The 21,214-nt window shown below is 39.1% G+C and overlaps 1 protein-coding gene across 1 annotated transcript; it reads left to right on the top strand.

The window, feature by feature from the left end:
* The first annotated feature begins 268 nt into the window (after positions 1–268).
* slc35e3 (solute carrier family 35 member E3) lies at positions 269–15,390 on the top strand. The gene is made up of 5 exons (XM_073059549.1): positions 269–833; positions 4,301–4,411; positions 6,320–6,478; positions 10,527–10,609; positions 12,761–15,390. The coding sequence occupies exons 1-5, from the start codon at positions 429–431 to the stop codon at positions 12,945–12,947; spliced, it is 945 nt and encodes a 314-aa protein (XP_072915650.1). The 5' UTR covers positions 269–428; the 3' UTR covers positions 12,948–15,390.
* The last annotated feature ends 5,824 nt before the right edge of the window (positions 15,391–21,214 follow it).

Here is a 21,214-nt window from a genome sequence, read left to right as displayed (position 1 = left end):
CGGCAGACTTTTAGTCACAGATTTCCAATCAGAGAGACAACAGATTTCCTCGCATTGTCTACTACTTCCCGGGTTCTAATGTCAAATCCAATTTACTACCCCATCCTGAATGCCAAGTGACTGAACTTTCTTGACCAGCCTCCCATCCCGAGTAAACTTAAATGGAAAAAGACTTAATTTAAGTCTTCCCCTTCTCTCCTGGACGAGAAGACAGGTTCAGCTGCTCTGAAGGAAATTCCGCCCCTGAGCGGGCGGAGCGTAGGGCGGGACCGGGATTCGGGACGCTCCGCCTTTCCATTCCTCCGTGTATTCTAGCCGTGTAGTGGCAACATGCGTTGGCAATGGTGGGGAGGTAGTGCATAGTGGGGCTCTGTTTCTCCATTGCGGGTTCGGGCGGCCGAGCGGAGCCCGCCGTTTCCAGGAGGGCCATGGCGGCCTTGGAGATTCTGAAGCTGCGCGACAGCGGGCGCCTGACGCTCGGGCTGCTGGTCAACCTTATGGCCTCCATCTGCATCGTCTTGGTCAACAAGTGGATCTACATGGAGTACGGCTTCCCCAACATGAGCCTAACCCTGGTGCACTTCGTTATGACCGGCGTGGGCCTGTGGCTCTGCCAGGCGCTCGGCGTCTTCTACCCCAAGAGCCTGCGGCCCAGCCGGATCCTGCTGCTGGCGCTCAGTTTCTGCGGCTTTGTTGTCTTCACCAACCTGTCCCTGCAGAACAACACCATCGGCACCTACCAACTGGCCAAGGCCATGACCACACCGGTCATTATAGGCATCCAGACCTTCTACTACAGAAAGACTTTCTCCACCAGGATAAAACTGACATTGGTAAGAAAGTCTGAAAGTAAACAGGAAAATGCCATTGCGGGGCTAGAAATTTTTTCATTTCATATAGTACCTTTTTTTAAAAAAATGGGTACCCAAGAGAAGCTAAGCAAATGTTTCCTTGTCACTCATTTTCAGTTTTGCAGATGTTGAAATTAACTGCAGAACCGATTCCAAGACACACAGACTCGAAGGTTTATCATTTCTGATTGGATGGAAATATTTTTACTGATATACAGTTTGTTTTAGAGACGGTAATTTTGGACAAAATAGCAATCGTTTGGTGTTGAGTACTGTATTTAGGATTGACCCTAAACAATGCAGTTTTTAATTTGGAATTGTTGCAGGGAGTAACTCTTCTAAAAGTGCTTAACTTCTTTGACCAGTCTTTTTTCTGGACATTTGGGTAGATTTTGGATGAACGGGCAAACAATTAGCTAAAAGCATCTGCAAGTACTGTCATCTTCTCATACATGTATGAGAAGATGACAGTATACATCTCTTTAGTACACAAGGCTACAATGTTTAAAAAAACACGATAAATGAAACTTTGTGCATTTGAAGTTAAACAGAGCAGACGATATAGCTGAGAAATCAGTGGTTCAGTATGCTTTATTTCACTTTATAACACTTGCAGCGGATCAATTTTGCTCCAGTTTTGAGAATCTCTGTAAATGCCAAGCAGTATTTAAGATCTACAGAACATTCAGTCTTATGAAATAAATGCAATTTGTCATCTCCCCTTAGGACTGCCTAAAGTAAATAGATTTATCAATAATCACATGATCCAGTGCTGCCATACCAAACATATTTCCAAGTTGCCTTTAAATTTACCGTGCATTGCATTTCCGTTTGTAGTAAGATAAATAAATACATCAAAAATGTAAGCCACTTGGCACCAATAATGTACTCCTTTTTAAAAGCAAGAGCTTCTACATGTACTGAAAATACTGAGCAAAGCACACAATGCTGGAGGAACTCAACTCAGGCAGCATCTATGGAGGGAAATAAACAGTGGTCGTTTTGTGCTCCTGATAAAACACTGTTTATTCCCCTCCATAGATGCTGCCTGATTTGCTGAACTCCACTTTGACAAGTTTGTACTTGATGAGAATCCCACAATATTGGATTATTTTAATTTGTGCTGAAATCTAAATCAACTCCTGATCTTCCATTTGCTCTGCACATTTTTAGAAATCTATATTAAGACTAACATTTATCTTAATAAAATGAAGTTAAATATGTAACTTCCCTGCAAAATGTTTTGTCAATTATGAAAATCTTATTTAATCTAGAAACTAGTATTCAAATAAAACAACCTACCAAAATTTGCTATGTTTTACTTGGTATTTATTCTCTGAATAACTTACATGCTTATAATAAATAGAATTGGTTTTATTGGATCAGATATTAGATGCATTTGATATGTTTCTTCGCTCATTTAACTATCTAACTATCCATTATAAGTATAGAACCTACATAAAATGTTCAACACACACAATATGCTGGAGGAACTCTGCAGGCCAGGCAGCATCTATGGAAAAAAAGTACAGTTGACGTTTTGGGCCAAGCCCCTTCAGCTCCAGATTTAATTCTAGCCCAATCACAGGACAATTTACAATGACCAATTAACCTACCAGTCGGTAAATCTTTAGATTGTGGAAGGAAACCAGAGCACCCGGAGGAAAACCCACACAGTCATGGGGAGAACGTACAAGCTCTGTCAGCTGGGAATTGAACCCGGATCACCTGTACGATAAAGCATTGTGCTAACCACTACACTACTGTGCCGCTTTAGTTATGGGAACCTATCCACTTTTCAAAACATCTTGAAGCACTTAACAGGAGAATAAAAGAGAATAAAACTCTGATCGTCCAGCACCTTGAGACTTGGGGTTCAACCAACAGATTTTCTGGGTGTTACTTTTAATATTACCACAGCACCTTTTTAATTCACTTTTTAAAAGATGTTACATCATAATAAAACTACAAGTGAACCTGGTGAGTTTAAAGGGAGCAAACCTTTAAAGAAAGAGCAAGAGATGGGATCAGATGAGCACAATACTGAACCATGAGAATTTCCAAATAATTTGACAGCAGGTTCTGAGTTTACAGCTTCAAGCAATATTCTTACTGGCTTAAAAAGAGAGGCAAATTTTAAGAGGAGTTTAGAATAGCAATAGAGGAATTTAAGTTTATGGAGAGAATGCCAAACAGAAGTAAGGACCTTTGGCAGCTTGGTTTTTAATCTTTGAGTGATTAAAACTAAAGCATTTCAAAGGTCAGAACTGGGGAGCCTAGGTCTCATTTTGTTCAAAGTTCAAAGTAAATTTTATTATCGAAGTACACGTATATGTATCAAAGTACATGTATATGTCACATATACAACCCGGAGATTCATTTTCTTGTGGACATACTCAGTAAATCTGTAGAATGGTAACTATAACAGGATCAATGAAAGATCATCCAGAGTGCAGAAGACAAACTGCAAATATAAATAAATAACAAGAACATGAGATAAAGACTCCTTAAAGAGAGATCATTGGTTATAGGAAAATTTCAATGATGGGGCAAGTAGTTATCCTCTTGTGTTACAATGACAAGGTATAGTAGTTGTGAGAAAACTCAAACATAAAATGGTGGTAATGCTCACCAGGTCAAGCAGTTTGTATGAAAAGGAAAAGTTGCCACCTCAGACTGATAGTCTTTCAACAGAAATGGGAAAATTTGAAGAAACAAGTTTCATGTTGTAAAGGAACAAAAAGAAAGGTATATTATCAGATTGAGACTGAATGGCACTGGTAAAAGAGAGGCTGGCTGTAAAAAGGAGAAGATAAATGAAATCTGAAGTGCAAAGGGTTTAGAGAGAATGTTGGCTGATTTTTTTTCATTCCACTGTCTTCTGCTTTTATTTCAGATTTCCAGCAGCTACCATGGGTTTTTCAGTCTTGATTAACATAATTGTTAATGCAATTTATCGTACTGACTTTTCTAATACGCATTCATGGGAAGTTTAAAGTTATTAGAAATAAATTCAAATATAAAAGTTTAACATGAGAGAAGTAACTATGTAAGTGAATAATCAATACTGTGCTCTTTATGCAGTGTTTATTAAAATACCTGGTGCTTGAATCAGTAATTTTAGGTAGCTCACCTTTTTGGGTGCATCCTTATTGGTAATATTAATGGAAGAATTCTTGAAATTGTTTTTCCACAATAATTCATAAAACAAATTCATTAGTATATATCTACTTAACTAGAATGTATTTTGATATATAAAAAAGATTTTTTTGAAAGATATTGTCTTAAAGTCAGTAATTGCTGGTTTTCATCTCAGCATAAACTCCATTCATAAAAGTTTAATCTTTTTTTTAAGACAATCTCTGCAAAAATGTCACAGTTTGTACTAGCTATAAACTTGTAGATGTTATAAATTCCTTATCTAATTATCTCCTGTTTATTTATTACAGATCCCTATTACGTTGGGTGTAGTTCTCAACTCTTACTTTGATGTGCAGTTTAATTTTCTAGGAATACTTTTTGCAACTCTTGGTGTTTTGGTTACCTCTCTATATCAAGTGGTTAGTAGTCTGATATTTTTCTTAATAGTTTATATTAAAATGCTTTCTGCTCATAATATGAAGGGTGAGATTCTAAACAACCTAATGGTTTTAAAACAACAGCAGGATTTTTTAAAGTAATTTCAAAAATAGCTTATATACCAAGTGCATATTTAAAATCTTATTTGAATGATATTTACTTGAGGGAATATTATTTAAAACTATTTTGAATGATTTGACTAATTTATCTTTATGTTTGGTACATTTGGACCAGAGGGGACAGCCTCAGAATAGAGGGATGCCCATTTAGAATGGAGATGAGGAATTTCTTTAGCCAGAGAGTGGTGAATCTGTGGAATTTGTTGCCAGAGCCGACTGTGGAGGCCAAGTCATTGGGTATATTTAAGGCATAATCTTGATTAGTCAGGACATGAAGGGTTACGGGGAGAAGGCAGGAGATTGGGGCTGAGAGGGAAATGGATCGGCTATAATGAAATAGTGGAGCAGACTCGATAGCCAAATGGCCTAATTCTGCTCCTATATCTTATCGTTTTACTCACTTCCTCTGTTATAATTCCTTAATTGTTTTAAGGATGGTTTTCCAGAGTATCAAGTGCCATATGCAGTTCATTTGATAGTGGTCTTGCTTGTGGACTCTAGCTGTACTTCAAAGACTTGAAGTACATAGGCTGATACTTCACTGTACTGGAAGAGTAGAGCAACTGTTTCAGGGCACCTTCTTTCAGATAAAATGTTAAACTGTGGCCATATCTCCACTTAACTGGAGATAAAAGATCCTTTGTCGTGACTCCAAAGAAGAGTGTGGGAGTTATACCTGACATAATGGTCCATATTTATCCTTCAACTAATTTTATCTGGTCATTTCACTTAGTTGTTCGTGGGATTACAGTCCTGCATTTCTTATATTTCAATATAAAACACTTCAATTGGTTGTAAAGTGACATGGATGCGTGAGATCACAGTGTCACGTAAATATACGGTAAATCTTACTTTGCTGTTGGTGTATTTCTTATTTTTTAATGTTATAAAGAGGTGTCAGAAAGATTTAACTTTTCATGTAACATAAAGCTTTCCAAATCCTGTAATTTAGTTCTTTAATCTGAGGAACTGAATATTATTTGCTTTTTTTGTGAACTGTTTCAAAGTTTCAGAAAGTATTGTTGACATAGCAGCTGAAAAACTTTAGATTAAGTGGTATTGACATTTGTAGAGTTTTATTTTGCCTTTGAGCTCATGGAGATGAGAAACAACTCCAATGCCAAGAATGTCTCTGAATTTGATTTTTTTTAAAAAGTACTACACACTATACAAAGATCTGTTATTAGTCTCTTATTGGTGTTGAATTAACTGAGACTGGGCAATGATCTGTTGTCTTAGCTATAAATTCCTATCTTTCCTGAAAACTGCCATAGAATTATATGTCGAATTGGCACTGTGAAAATATTTATTATGGTTGTAGGCCAGCAACTCTTACATTCAGACCGTGCTAATTTAGCGATACTGTTCTGGAATTCTTTTTAATGTCTGCTTAACAAATAAAACATAATAAAAGTGAACCATGGCATATTATTTTCTCCTACATTAAATAAATTTAGTGGTTTTCTAATCTACTGTTCCCATCAAGGAGCAGTATAGATCAGGTGTTCCCACCCTCTTTCTTTATGCCACTAAGCAAGGGATCTGTGGACTTCAGGTTGGGAACCCTGGTACAGAGGTTAAATAGACGGAAAATGAAGGTAGTGAATTTCTCCCCTTTGCTGTTAAATGACATCACTTGGCATAGATTGCTGGATCTGGGAATTTTCCAAATATCATTTTTCTAATTACTTATCAGGCTCAGGTAAGCAACTTGAAAATGGTTATTTACTGATTACATAATAGGAGTTTCTTTGTTTTTATTTTTTTTAGTGGGTAGGAGCCAAGCAACACGAACTACAGGTGAATTCAATGCAGCTGCTATACTACCAGGCTCCCATGTCCTCTGCCATCCTGATGTTTGTTGTTCCTTTTTTTGAGCCAGTGATTGGAGAGGGAGGAATTTTTGGAAAATGGTCTGGTACAGCAGTGGTAAGATTTATTTAATATGTGGAGTCATAATACATGAAATTGTTATAATTCTGGAGTACTGAAGTTTAACTTTTTTTTTCCAGCAGAGAAGTCAAGAATACTGTAAAACTGTTAAATCTAATCAAAACTACAGGGGTGCTTCTGACCTATTTGAAGTAGTAGAAAATTGATGTGCAGTTTTAGAACATAGAACAGTACAGCACAGTATAAGCCACTTGGCCCGCAATATTGTGCCAACCCTTTAACCTACTCCTTGATCAATCTAACCCTCCCCTCCCATATAATGCTCTATTTTTCTTTCAACCATATGCCTACATGATAATACAGGAACAAAGTAAATCAATTACAACAAGTATATAAAATGGCATGCAAAAGTTTGGGCACCCCTGGTCAAAATTTATGTTTCTGTGAGTAGAAGATGAACTGACCTCCAAAAGTCATAAAGACGAAACATTCTTTTCAACGATTTGAGCAAGATTAGTGTATTGCTTTTGTTTTATACAATTTTAGACTGGAAAAAAAAGGAAAGGAGCACCATGCAAAAGTTTAGGCACCCCACGAGGTTTGAGCTCTCAGATAACTTTTACCAAGGTCTCAGACCTTAATTAGCTTGTTAGGGCTATGGCTTGTTCACAGTCATCATTAGGAAAAGTCAGGTGATGCAAATTTCAAAGCTTTGTAAATACCTTGACTCCTGAAACCTTGTTCCAACAATCAGCAGCCATGGGCTCCTCTAAGCAGCTGCCTAGCACTCTGAAAATTAAAATAAATGATGCCCACAAAGCAGGAGAAGGCTATAAGAATATAGCAAAGCGTTTTCAAGTAGCCGTTTCCTCAGTTCGTAATGTAATTAAGAAATGGCAGTTAACAGGAACGGTGGAGGTCAAGTTGAGGTCTGGAAACCAAGAAAACTTTCCGAAAGAACTGTTCGTAGGATTGCTAGAAAGGCAAATCAAAACACCTGTTTGACTGCAAAAGACCTTCGGGAAGATTTAGCAGACTCTGGAGTGGTGGTGCACTGTTCTACTGTGCAGAGACACCTGCACAAATATGACCTTCATGGAAGAGTCATCAGAAGAAAACCTTTCCTGCGTTCTCACCACAAAATTCAGCGTCTGAAGTTTGCAAAGGAATATCTAAACAAGCCTGATGCATTTTGGAAACAAGTCCTGTGGACTGATGAAGTTAAAATAGAATTTTTTGGCCACAGTGAGCAAAGGTATGTTTGGAGAAAAAAGGGGGCAGAATTTCATGAAAAGAACACCTCTCCAACTGTTAAGCATGGGGGTAGATCGATCATGCTTTGGGCTTGTGTTGCAGCCAGTGGCACGGGGAACATTTCACCGGTAGAGGGAAGAATGAATTCAATTAAATACCAGCAAATTCTGGAAGCAATCATCACACCGTCTGTAAAAAAGCTGAAGATGAAAAGAGGATGGCTTCTACAACAGGATAATGATCCTAAACACACCTCAAAATCCACAATTGACTACCTCAAGAGGCGCAAGCTGAAGGTTTTGCCATGGCCCTCACAGTCCCCCGACCTAAACATCATCAAAAATCTGAGAATAGACGTCAAAAGAGCAGTGCATGCAAGACGGCCCCAAGAATCTCACTGAACTAGAAGCCTTTTGCAAGGACAAATGGGTGAAAATTCCCCAAACAAGAATTAAAAGACTTTTCCTGGCTACAGAAAGCGTTTACAAGCTGTGATACTTGCCAAAGGGGGTGTTACTAAGTACTGACCATGTAAGGTGCCCGAACTTTTGCTTCAGGCCCTTTTCCTTTTTTGTTATTTTGAAACTGTGAAAGATGGAAATAAAAAAGTAATCTTGCTTAAAATATTAAAGAAATGTGTCATCTTTAACTTTATGCCTTTTGGAAATCAGGTCATCTTTTACTCGCTTAGCTATTCACAGTAACAGAAATTTTGACCAGGGGTGCCCAAACTTTTGCATGCCACTAAAAATGAGGTCGTGTAAATGGGTTCAATGTTCATTTAGGAAATGGATTGCAGAGGAGAAGAAGCTGTTTCTGAATCGCTGAGTGTGTCCCGCTTTTGAGTTATTTTTTAAAAAAACTTGGCTCTGACATCTCCCTTTTACTTTCCTGCCAACACTTTAAATTATGCCCCCCTGCATTAGCTATTTCTGCCCTGGGATGTAGTCTCTGGCTGTCCATTCGATCTATGCATCTTATCATCAAGTCACCTCTCATCCTCCTGCTCTCCAAAGAGAGAAGTCCTAACTTGTTCAGCCTATACTTATGAGACATTGCTTTCTAATCTAGGCATTTGTAAAGCTTCCACATAGTTCCTATAAGGAGGTGACCAGAATTGAACACAATACAGGTTTCCCCCACTATCCGGAAGGTAGAGCATTCCTATGAAACTGTTTGTAAGCCGAGATGTCATAAAGCGAAGAGGCAATTACCATTAGTATATATGGGAAAAATTCTTGAGCGTTCCCAGACCCAAAAAATAACCTACCAAATACCAATAACACATAAAACCTAAAATAACACTAATATATAGTAAAAGCAGGAATGAATATGATAAATATATAGCCTTATATAAAGTAGAAATATTATATGTACGGTGTAGTTTCACTTATCACAATCGGGAAGCCAGCGAGCCAAAATCGATTTGGAGAAAAAAACTCAGCACGTAGACGCATACGTATGTACATGCGTAAGCACGTACACGCATGACACACAACTGCACGCACAAGGTAGTCTTTCTCGGGGTAAACACATGTATTAAGCAGGTGTCTTTTTTTCATAAAAGCAAAAATCCTCTTTGGTTACCAAAAAGAGGTACTAATATAGGTCTTTCGTAACAGCGAGCTGTCGTAAAGCAAACGTTCAAAAAAACGGGGGCCACCTGTATTCCAAGTTAACCACCCTATCAACTTGTGCTGCAACTTTGAAGGATCTGGGGATGTGAACCCCAAGATCTTTTTTGCTGCACGCTGTTTGGAATCCTGTGATCAACTCTGTATTCTGATTTCAAGTTTGACCTTCCAAAGTGAATCACTTTGCACTTTCCTGGATTGAACTGTGCTGTACTTTTCTATGACTCCAAATCCGTCAGTCACTTCTCAGCCCAGCTTTGCATCCTTTCAATGTCCTGTCGTAATCTATGACAACGTTCTACACTACACAACACCACCAACCTTTGTGTCTTCTGCAAATTTACTAGCCTACTCTTCTACTTCCTCATCCAAAATCATTTACAGAAATCACAAAGAGCATGGGTTTCCAAATGCTCATAAATTCTGTCTCTAGGAATCATCTATAAAATAATATTTTGTCCATTTGTTAATCAAAAATGATTAGTGCATGGAAAACAATATTTTGAAGACCTACTGGACACAGCTCATTCTTGTATTCACCACAGAAGAGAAATAAAGCCCTATATTCTTTGTCAAACCACAAACTTCAGAAGGTCATCTATGCTGCATCATATCTTCCAATTCCTTGACTTTGAATCCAGACTCAATTTTTATTTAAGAGTGTATGTTTTTATGTAAACATTTTTTATATATGAGGCAGTACTCATCCCCTCAACATGCATGGACAATAGCTTGAATGTTTGCAAGCATGTGAGACAGCAGATAAGTGCATATATTTTATGTATTAACAAATGTGAAATTAATTTTGCCTCAAGCAGAAAAACTAGACCAAGAGCAAAGGTCAATTTGATCCTGATCTAACAGGTATAACCTTTCAGAGGAGTCACAGGAACCTGGTAATGACAGCAGCACCATCTGTAAAGCCAGAAATGATGATTGCATCCAGAGATTGTAAATTCGGTCTTGGTTCGAATCATTATAGCAGTATACTGTACATGGAGCATTACTCTCTTTGAATTGTAAAATTAGATAGGTTGCAGCTTAGGTGCCTGCATTCAGCTGCAGCAATTCACCCTCCACTTAATGCTTTTATTTAAATAATGAATTTTATTAGAAATATTTTAAGAATTACTTTTATCCTCCACTACTTTATAATTGTCGAACATGACAAGTAAATACAAGTTTTTCTTTTGTAGATGATGGTATTGTTTTCTGGAATAATTGCCTTCCTTGTGAATTTGTCCATTTACTGGATCATTGGAAATACCTCACCTGTTACGTATCCTTGTATTGTGGAACAGTTGACAAGTTAATCACTGTTGCTGAAACTCTGAATTTTGTATTTTGACTTAATTGCATGAATTATTCCCATTTAGTTAAAATTTGAGTTCGTACAAGTGTTGAAAAAATTTCCAATGCCTAATCACCACATAGACTTTCTTCCTCCCTACAGCTTTTTGATTTGAGTGAACTGCATTAGGTTTCTGCCAATTCTGTTTTCTAAACTGGTCTGCAATTCATATATTTTCCTCTGAATAAGAAGTAAGCATGTCCTGTGTGACCATGATATGTAGGTACTCCAGCACACTACACTGCTTATGTTGACTACATTTTTCAATATTTTTACAACTGTGCCATGTTTTAGAAATACTCAGTGTGATTTTCTAAGGGCTTCATTCCTTAATTTTTTTATTAAGGAAATGTAACACTCAAACTAGATTGTTAAGCACCTAAATTAAATAACTTGAAAAGAGTAGTGTTCTTTAGGATTAGAAAACCATGAAATATGTACAATGAATATATATTATTTGCCAGAAGAAGCAAAATGGTTTAGATATGATTATATTGAGCATTCATTTGAAAATTATTGGAATTGAATCTTAGAGTCTCTCAGAAATTAAATTAGATTTCCAAGGCAGTAAAGTTAATTTTTCTGTGCCACAGCTAAAGCCTCGGTGAAATATTTTTGAAATTATCTACAAATCTGAAGTAACATTGATATATCAGGATCAGATGGAGGAAAACAAATTTAGTTCTGTAGTTTTAGATTATTAACTTTATAAAGACATAATTGTAAAACTGAGGAACACACACACACACAATGCTGGAGTAACTCAGCATGTTAGGCAGCATCTGTGGAACTGAATAAACAATCTATGTTTTGGGATGAGACCTTTCTTCAGGACTGGAAATGAAGGGGGAAGATGCCAGAATAAGGAGAGGAAGGATTACGAACTAGTAAGTGATAGGTGGAGCCAGTTGGGTGGGGGAGGAGGATGAAGCTGGGAGGTGACAGAAAAGGTGAAGGGAGGAGGAGGAGAGGAGAGTGGACCATGGGAGAAAGGGAAGGAGGAGGGGAACCAGGTGTAGGTGATAGGCACATGAGGAGAAGGGTAGGAAGCTAAGTAGGGAAATTGAGAAAGGGAAGTGGGAAAGTTACTGGAAGTTGGAAAAATTAATGTTTTTGCCATTGGATTGGAGACTATCTAGGCAAAATAGGAGTTTCTGCTCCACCAACCGGAAAGTAGCCTCGGCGGAGTGCAAGAGGAGGCCATGGATTGGCATATTGAAACGGGAATGGGGATTGAAATGAAATGGTTGGCTAATGGGAAATCCTGCTTTTTGCAGATGGATTGAATGTGCTCAATTTCCTAGGTGGTTTCCTAGTCGATGTTGGGTCTTACCTGTAGAGGAGGCCACATCGGGAGCACTGGATACTTTCTCCTGTGGTCCCCCTCTCCTGTCAGACTTCTTGTTTGCCAGATCTATGCCTTCCTACTTAACACCTCCCAGCTTCTTACTTCACCCCACCCACCTGGCTTCACCTATCACCTCTGGCTTGTATTCCTTCCCTCACCACCTCCCCCCCCCCCCCATACTGACATCTTCCCCCTTTCTTTCCAGTCCTGATGCATGGTCTCAGCCCAAATTGTCTGCTGTTTATACATTTCCATAGATGCTGCCTGTCCTGCTGAGTTCCTCCAGAAGTTTGTGTGCTATGTGGATTTCCAGCATCTGCAGAATCTCTTGTGTTATTGTAACACTGAACTCTCCATTTTGGAAAATAGTTTGAAGGGAACATTATTTCCAGTCTTCAAAAAACAGTCGAAGATACGGATGAGATCAATGTTAACTGGATATTTAAATCAAATGAAAATGAAACTACTTCATTTAAGGGCACCAAAATATAAATGTGAGGAATTTTGAAGTTTGCAAAAATGCTAAGTTTGCAGCTGTGTAAAGTAACATGTAAACTGATGTAAATACAGAAGATGTAAACTTACTCAAATACTGGAGAGCTATTTTGATGGTAAATAGTTTGACAAAATCTCGAATGGAAAAGAACCTTCTATTACTCAGGTATTTGTTTTCTTTATCCAGTGGAATAAAGTTTACTCAGCATTGTTTTGTTCCTTGACTTAAATTCCAGGTATAATATGTTTGGACATTTCAAGTTCTGTATCACCCTTCTAGGAGGATACGTTTTATTTAAGGATCCTCTTTCAGTTAATCAGTGTTTGGGAATTCTGTGTACATTGTGTGGCATTTTGTGTTACACCCATTTCAAACTTAGTGAACAAGAAGAAGAAAAGAGCAAATTGGCACAAAGGCCATAAGAAACCTTTTCTAGGACTCACTGATAAGGTGGAAGAACTAGCAATTAAATACAGCAACTTCAATCACATGAACAAATTTGCCTTTTATTACAATTTATCAGTTTTCATGTGCCATTATTGTATTTGAGCATTGCCTATTTTTAAGAATCTTTACTGATAAACTGTTTACCTGAATAAACTGGACCTGATGCATGATGTCTTTAGATTTACAGAAATTCACGGTACAATTGTGCCCACAACAAACAAAATTAGAGCTGCTTAGTTTATAGTCCTGATTTTAGCTCTTTTGCAATCTTGCCGAATAGATTTCTTTGAATGCTCAATCAGGTACATTTCATACATGATATGGGTTTCTGCATCCATTTCAGGTTGAGAGATTCATACTTCACCATTTTCCTTAATTCCCTCTATTAATCCTCCTAGTTTATCAAACCAGGTCCTCGGGTATCAACTTTGTTAAGATAAATTTGTCCATCCTCTTCACCTTGTCCGGGCCTCTCAAAATTTATATCCATCCAATAAACCCATAATTTTCAATCTCTGTGCCTAATGTTTACTATAGTTGGCCGAGCAGAGCTAAACTTGGTACTCTGGCTGTGACGTAACATATGTTTTATGCGGTTCCACAGTAGGCTCTCTTTGGAAGTATGTTACTAATACTTTTAAAGGACTTGTGTTGCATCTGTAAAGTTCCTGACTGAATTTCTTCTAAATCCAATGTATATAAAAAAGATTTGTTTAATCATGTATTTTCTGACAAGGGATATTTGCAATTTACCATTTAATATTTTTAAACATGTGAAACGTATTTTGAATATCTAAAAAGCCGCACATTTTATCAATGCTGATTGACAGCAGGTAACAATCTGATTGATGTCCATATTGGAATAGATGGCCAACCCATAAGACATAGGAGCAGGATTAAGCTATCTGGCTTACTGAGTCTGCTCTGCCATTCCATCATGACTGACTTATTAACCTTCTCAATCCCATTCTCTTGCCTTTTCCCTGTAACTTTTGTGCCCCGATTAATCAAGAACCTGTTAACCTCCATGTTTAATATTCCCAATGACTTGGCTTACACAGCCATCTCTAGCAATGAATTCCACAGATTCACCGCCTTCTGGCTAAAGAAATATTTCCACATCTCTTCCAAATGGATGTCCCTCAATTATGAGGCTGTGCCTTCTGGTCCTGGACTTCCTGCCTATAGAAAACATCCTCTTCACATCCACTCTTCTAGGCCTTTCAATATTTGATGGGTTTCAATTAGATCTCCCCTCATATCTTAACCCTTTCATTCCTGGAATAATTCTCATGAGCCTCCAATTTTCTTAAAAAAGGGGCTCAAAACTGCTCACAATACTCCAGTGTGGTCTGATCAATGTAAAGCCTCGGTGTTACATCTTAGATTTTGTACCCTAGTCCTCTCCAATGAATGCCACCACCAACCTTCGGGGCATCCTACACAAGAACTCCCAAATCCCTTTGCAAATCTGATTTTTGAATTTTCTCCCCAAGTAAAAACCTGTAAAAATAGAATCTCTGTTGTGTTTTGGGGTGACATGCACTGTGCATCCTTTTAAATTACATTCATCAGTCTGAGCGGCAAGCAATTAATCCTTGGAATCTGTTAATATTTATTACAATTATGCACTAATAGAAAAGTATAATTTATGCAAAATACAATTTAATCCAGTCCATTTTAACTAAAATTATTTGAAAGTGCTTTTGACCTCCAAAAAGATCTGATTGAAACTGGCATTGGAAGTTATCGGCTATTTAGCCAAACTAAACAAAGCTACTAAGTAATATTTGGAGTTGTTCGGTTTGATAACACCAGCTGAATCCTGTACTATTCCAAGTTAGAAACAAAGTTCTTCAGTTTTAAGCAAAAATTACATCACTATAATTCATATGTCAAGAATCCAAGAGTGTACTGATCTACCGGTATTTGTTTTCTTGGTTTATACTGCTTATTTATTAGCTTCAATGGAAAAATATTGAATAGTCTGTAAATGTCCTCGTCTGTTTCTTTCTAATGTGCTAAGGTGATTAAACACAAAACAGCAGAAAACATTGCACACAAATTTACAAAAAGTGATACAAGTGTTTTTGATATTTCAGAAACAAAGTCTGATCACTAGCGTCTCACCATTTTCCATGTATGCTATAGGTACATTAATAATGAAACTGAATTTTATTTTGTTAATTTCTACAACTTTATTAATAAAACAGTTCAAAACATTTTCTATTTTTTTTCAGCACTCTGTACTGCTGAAGTGATAGACCCAAGGGAACAAATGCATTTTTGTTTAAAAGTAAAGCTAGTGTGTGAAATTTGACTCTTTGTATGGTTTACTGTGATACAGATTTTAAAAAAAAGTATGGGCTCCAAGCCTGTGATGTTTACAATATCAATAAAGTATTATATTCATGTAAAGTGATTTGTGTTTTTTAGTTATAACTTTATAACTTAGTTCTGTCCACCTCACCAATTTTTTTTTGGAAGCTCTCATGTACAAACATAGAAAGCCTACAGCACAATAGAGCCTTCAGCCCACAAAGTTGTGCCGAACATGTCTCTACCTTAGAAATTACTAGGCTTACCAATAGCCCTCTATTTTTCTAAGCTCCATGTACCTATCTAAAATACTCTCAAAAGACCCTATCATATCCACCTCCACCACTGTTGCCGGCAGCCCATTCCACGCACTCACCACTCTCTGAGTAAAAAAAACGTACCCCTGTGTAATACTTGTGAATATCTTATCCAAAAAAAAATAAAATTAATAAAAGAATTACCCCTGATATCTCCTCTGTGCCTACTCCCCAGCACCTTAAACCTGTGTTCTCTTGTTACATTACTGTATATCTGAATAAGTATAACCATTTGCATGAAAAAAGCTGAAATAACTGCTAAATTAAATCTGATAAAACTTAGAATATGTATGCTGTTTCTGTCTCCCAAGTTTATTTATCAGTCTCTTTTGGTGAAAACAGCCAGAGGTGTTACTCTGGGGCCAAGGTGTAAAACACAGTAGCAACAGTCATACACAACAGATAAGATGAGCAGTAAAATACAGCCACACAAAAAATATATAGTCCATGAATATTGCTCCAGTCTTTGACAAGGTGCCCTACATGAGGCTGCTTAGCAGGAAAAGAGCACGTGGTTTTGCAGGAAAGATACTAACATGAGTAGAGCATTGGCTGATCGGCAGGAGGCAAAGAGTGGGAATAAAGGGAGCCTTTTCACATTGGCTGCCGGTTACTAGTGTTCCACAGGGGTTAGTATTGGGACCACTTGTTTTTACATTGTATGTCAATGATTTGGATGACAGAATTAATGGCTTTGTGGCCAAGTACGCGGATGATATGAAGAGAGGTGGGAGGGTAGGTAGTGTTGAGGAAGCAGGGAGCTGCAGAAGGAATTGGACAGATGAGGAGAATGGGCAAAGAAGTGGCAGATGGAATACAGTGTTAGGAAGTGTATGGTCATGCACCTTGATAGAAGTGTAGACTGTTCCAAATGGAGAGAAAATTCAAAATTCTGAAGTGCAAAAGGACTTAGGAGTCCTCGTGCAGGATTCTTTAAAGGTTAATACGCAGGTTGAGTTGATGGTGAGGAAGGCAAATGCAATGTTAGTGCTCATTTCGAGAGGACTAGAATATAAAAACAAAGATGTAATGCTGAGGCTTCATAAGGCACTGGTGAAGCCTCACTTGGAGTATTAGAGCAGTTTTGGACCCCTTGTCTAAGAAAGGATGTGCTGACATTGGAGAGGGTTCAAAGGAGGTTTATGAAAATGATTTCAGGATTGAAAGGCTTGTCACATGAGGAGCGATTGATTGCTCTGGGCCTGTACTTGCTGGAATTTAGAAGAATTGGTGGGGGTGGAAGGGGTATCATATTGAAACCTATTGAAGGTTGAATAGCTGAGATAGAGTAGATGTGGAGCGGATGCTTCCAATAATGGAAGGGGTCTAGGACCTGAGGGCGCAGCCTCAAAATAGGGAGACATCTGTTTAGAACAGAGATGAAGAGGAACTTCTTTAGCAAGAGGGTGGTGAATAAGTGGAATTTGTTGCCACAGGTGGCTGTGGAGGCCAAGTCATTGGGCATATTAAAGGTGGTGATTGATAGGTTCTTGATATGTCAGGGTGTGCAAGGTTACGAGGGGAATGTTCGGCACAGCTTTGTGGGCTGAACGGCCTGTATTGTGCTGTAGGTTTTCTATGTTTCTATGAGAATGGAGTTGAGAAGGAAATGGATCAACCATGATCAAATGGCAGAGCAGATTCGTAGGCTGAATGGCCTAATTCTGCTCCAATGTCTCATGGTCTTGGGATGGCATCAGAGGTCAGAATGGAACTTCAGTTGCTGATGCTTCAAAGGTTTACTTTCATTGACCATCGTATTTCAGTGTTTATATTTTATGCATTAACTGTGGACTATGGTCAGCAAAATAGTATGTTAACAGCTTGGAAATGGTTTCTTATTGTCACCTTAGGTACAGTGAAAAGCATATCTTGCCTACTGTTCATACAGATCAATTCATTACGCAGCACATTGAGGTAGTACAAGGTAAACCAACAACAAACCCCAGAATAAAGTGCAACAGCTCCAGAGAAAATGCAGTGCAAATAGACAATAATCTACAAATCATAACAAGGTAGATTGTGAAGTTAAAAATTCCATCTTATCATACTAAGGAACCATTTGATAGTCGTGGCATTTATGCAGTTCGACCAGAACAAGCTGTTGGTGATGTTGGACTTGAAGCTGTCACCCTCTCAACCTCAGCACTATTGATGAAGACAATGAAGAGTTTGAAATTATAGTATGAAAAGTGGGCCTGTAGTCAATGAACAATAGTCTAACATCTGGACTTTTCTGTCCAGATGCTCCTGGGATGAGTTTAGGATCATGAAGATGGTGTTCATGTAGACCTGCTTCAGTGGTAGTCAAATTGCAGTAGGTTGAAATTGTCTGGGAAGCTGGAGTTAATATGTGCCAATAACCAGCCTCTTGAAGCACTTCATGGTGGTAGATATCAAAGCTACTGGGTGGTTTTCATTATGACATATCATAAAACCATAAGATTTCAGAGCAGAATTAAGCCATTTGACCCATCGAGTCTGGTCTGCCATTTCATCTTGGCTGATCCAATTTTCCTCTCAGCCTCAATCTCTTGACTTCTCCCCATATCCCCTCATGTCCTGACCAATCAAGAGTCTATCAACCTCTGCCTTAAATTAACATAAAGACATGAAAACAGTTCCACAGATTCACCACTCTCTGGCTAAAGAAATTCCTTTTCATCTCCATTCTAAAAGAATGCCCCTCTATTCTGAGGCTGTGTCCTCTGGTCTTAGACTCCCCCCATCATAGGAAACACCCTCTCTGCATCCGCCCTGTCAAGGCCTTTCACCATTCAACAGGTTTTGTTGAGGTCACCCAGCAGTAGAGCATAGAGCATAGGACAGTACACAAGGACAGGCCCTTCGGCCCTCATTGTGCTGACCCAAATAAATTAGAAATCAAATGGCCAACTAGTCTAATCCCATCTGCCTACACAATGACCTTTCCCTTCCATTTTCCTCATATTCACATGCCTATCTAAACACCTCTTAAAAATCTCTCATGTACCTCCCTCTATCAATACTCCAGGCAGCACATTTCAGGCACCCATCACTTAAAAAAAACAACTTGCCTCTCACATCTTTGAAATTATACCTTCATCTTAAATGCATGGCCTCTGGAATTAAGACATTTCAAACTTGGGAAAAAGGTACTGTCTATTCTATTTATGTCTCTCATAACCTGGTAAGTATGCACCTCCGCTGCTCCAGAGAAACAAATCCAGGTTTGTCCAACGTTTGTCTAAGTCCTGGCAACATCCTGGTAAACCTCTTCCACACCTTCTCCAAAGCCTCGACATCCTTCTTGTAAAGTAGATGACCAGAATTGTATGCAGTACTCCAGATGTGGCCTAACTAGAGAGTTTTAGAAAGCTGCAACATAACTTCCTAACTTTTTAGCTCTGCCTCGACGAATAAAAGTAAGCATGCTATATGCTACCCCTTAGCAACCTGTGAAGCCATTTTCATGGAGCTGTGAACTTAGGCCCAAGAGCCATCTGCTCATCATCACTGTTAAGGGTCTTGTCTTTAAGTGTAGTGTCTCTTTACACTTGACTGGGTTAAACACTGTCACACTAAACACAGGGCCCCCTAGGGCTGTGTGCTCAGTCCACTGCTGTTCACTCTGCTGACCCACGACTGTGCTGCAACACACAGCTCCAACCACATCATTAAGTTCGCCGATGACACCACTGTGGTGGGTCTCATCAGCAAGAACGACGAGTCAGCTTACAGAGAGGAGGTGCAGCGGCTAATGGACTGGTGCAGAGCCAACAACCTGTCTCTGAACGTGAACAAAACAAAAGAGATGGTTAACACGAGGAAATCTGCAGATGCTGGAAATTCAAACAACACTGACAAAATGCTGGTGGAACACAGCAGGCCAGGCAGCATCTATAGGAAGAAGCACTGTCGACGTTTCGGGCCGAGACCCTTCGTCAGATGGTTGTTGACTTCAGGAGGGCACGGAGCGACCACTCCCCGCTGAACATCGACGGCTCCTCGGTAGAGATCGTTAAGAGCACCAAATTTCTTGGTGTTTAACTGGCTGAGAATCTCACCTGGTCCCTCAACACCAGCTCCATAGCAAAGAAAGCCCAGCAGCATCTTTACTTTCTGTGAAGGCTGAGGAAAGTCCATCTCCCACCCTCTATCCTCATCACATTCTACAGGGGTTGTATTGAGAGCATCCTGAGCAGCTGCATCACTGCCTGGTTCGGAAATTGCACCATCTCGGATCGCAAGATCCTGCAGCGGATGGTGAGGTCAGCTGAGAAGATCATCGGGGTCTCTCTTCCCGTCATTACGGACATTTACACCACACGCTGCATCCGCAAAGCAAACAGCATTGTGAAGGACCCCATGCATCCTTCGTACAAACTCTTCTCCCTCCCGCCGTCTGGGAAAAGGCTCCGAAGTATTCGGGCTCTCACAGCCAGACTATGTAACAGTTTCTTCACCCAGGCTATCAGACTCCTCAATACACAGATCCCGGACTGACACCTTGCCCTACTGTCCTGTTTATTATTTATTGTAACGCCTGCACTGTTTTGTGCACTTTACGCAGTCCTGGGTAGGTCTGCAGTCTAGTGTAGTTGTTTTTTTTTTCTCTCTCTGTTGTTTTTTTACGTAGTTCAGTCTAGTTTTTGTACTATGTCATGTAACACCATGGTCCTGAAAAACGTTGTCTCATTTTTACTACGCACTGTACCAGCAGTTATGGTCGAAATGACAATAAAAGTGACGACTTGACTTGACCCGCCATTTCTCTCACCATCATCGGCAACGGTTTGAAACTACAATGTGATCTTTTAAGTTAATAACCCACGTACGAGTTAATAACCGATAACTGCTACCTTTCAGCATTTCCTATTTATCTTTCGGATCTCGGGTGTCGTCGGAATGTTGCTACATGGAATCAAATTGTTGTCCAGTACAGTGCTCACTTCAGAAAATGACGCAATGGAAAATGCGTGTCATGAATTAAGAGTGTTCTGCCAGATTTTGTCATTTCGATCACTGCATCCCATCATGTCCCACCGAAACCCGAGTTCGCCAAGGTTTTTAAGTAATCTGTCCCTGAAGCCTCTTTGGTTTCTTGAAAAAAGACGAAACATATTGGAGGGAAATTGAAACAGTTCGTCATGCAGACTATATTGTATAACGATATAATGGGTCCAATAATTATACTGTATAAACTAAAGCTGCTTTATAAATGTTCCTGTCTTGACTCTCCATATTTTAAATATATCGTTGTACTTCGACATGTGTTTTTGCAGTATTTTACTAATGGATTCATTTTCTAATCTCGCTCGTTTAAGTAAGCGGTTATAGTACATTTAAAAAACTTGCGCAACTTTCCCGTACCCTCTATTTTAGTTTCGTGTACATATTATGAAGGTTCGCTCACTCGTCTGCTGATAACCAACGTGACGTGGGTAATGAATGCATCGCCTCATTACTTCGAGCAGTGCATCCCGGCTTATGTGGTTGAAATGTCAGGATTTTCTCGCGCATGAAGGAGAATGTGCTGCGGGAACCGCAGGCGGAAGAGGATTGGGTGGGGTGGGTGAAGGAGAGAGCGGAGAATTGGAACAGTTGGGGCTATAACCTGGTGTAGA

This window comes from Hemitrygon akajei, chromosome 10 (genome assembly GCF_048418815.1).
Source record: "Hemitrygon akajei chromosome 10, sHemAka1.3, whole genome shotgun sequence".
Classification (NCBI taxonomy): domain Eukaryota; kingdom Metazoa; phylum Chordata; class Chondrichthyes; order Myliobatiformes; family Dasyatidae; genus Hemitrygon; species Hemitrygon akajei.
The sequence above is the reverse complement of the archived record's forward strand: the minus strand, read 5'-3'. Positions and strand labels throughout refer to the sequence as shown.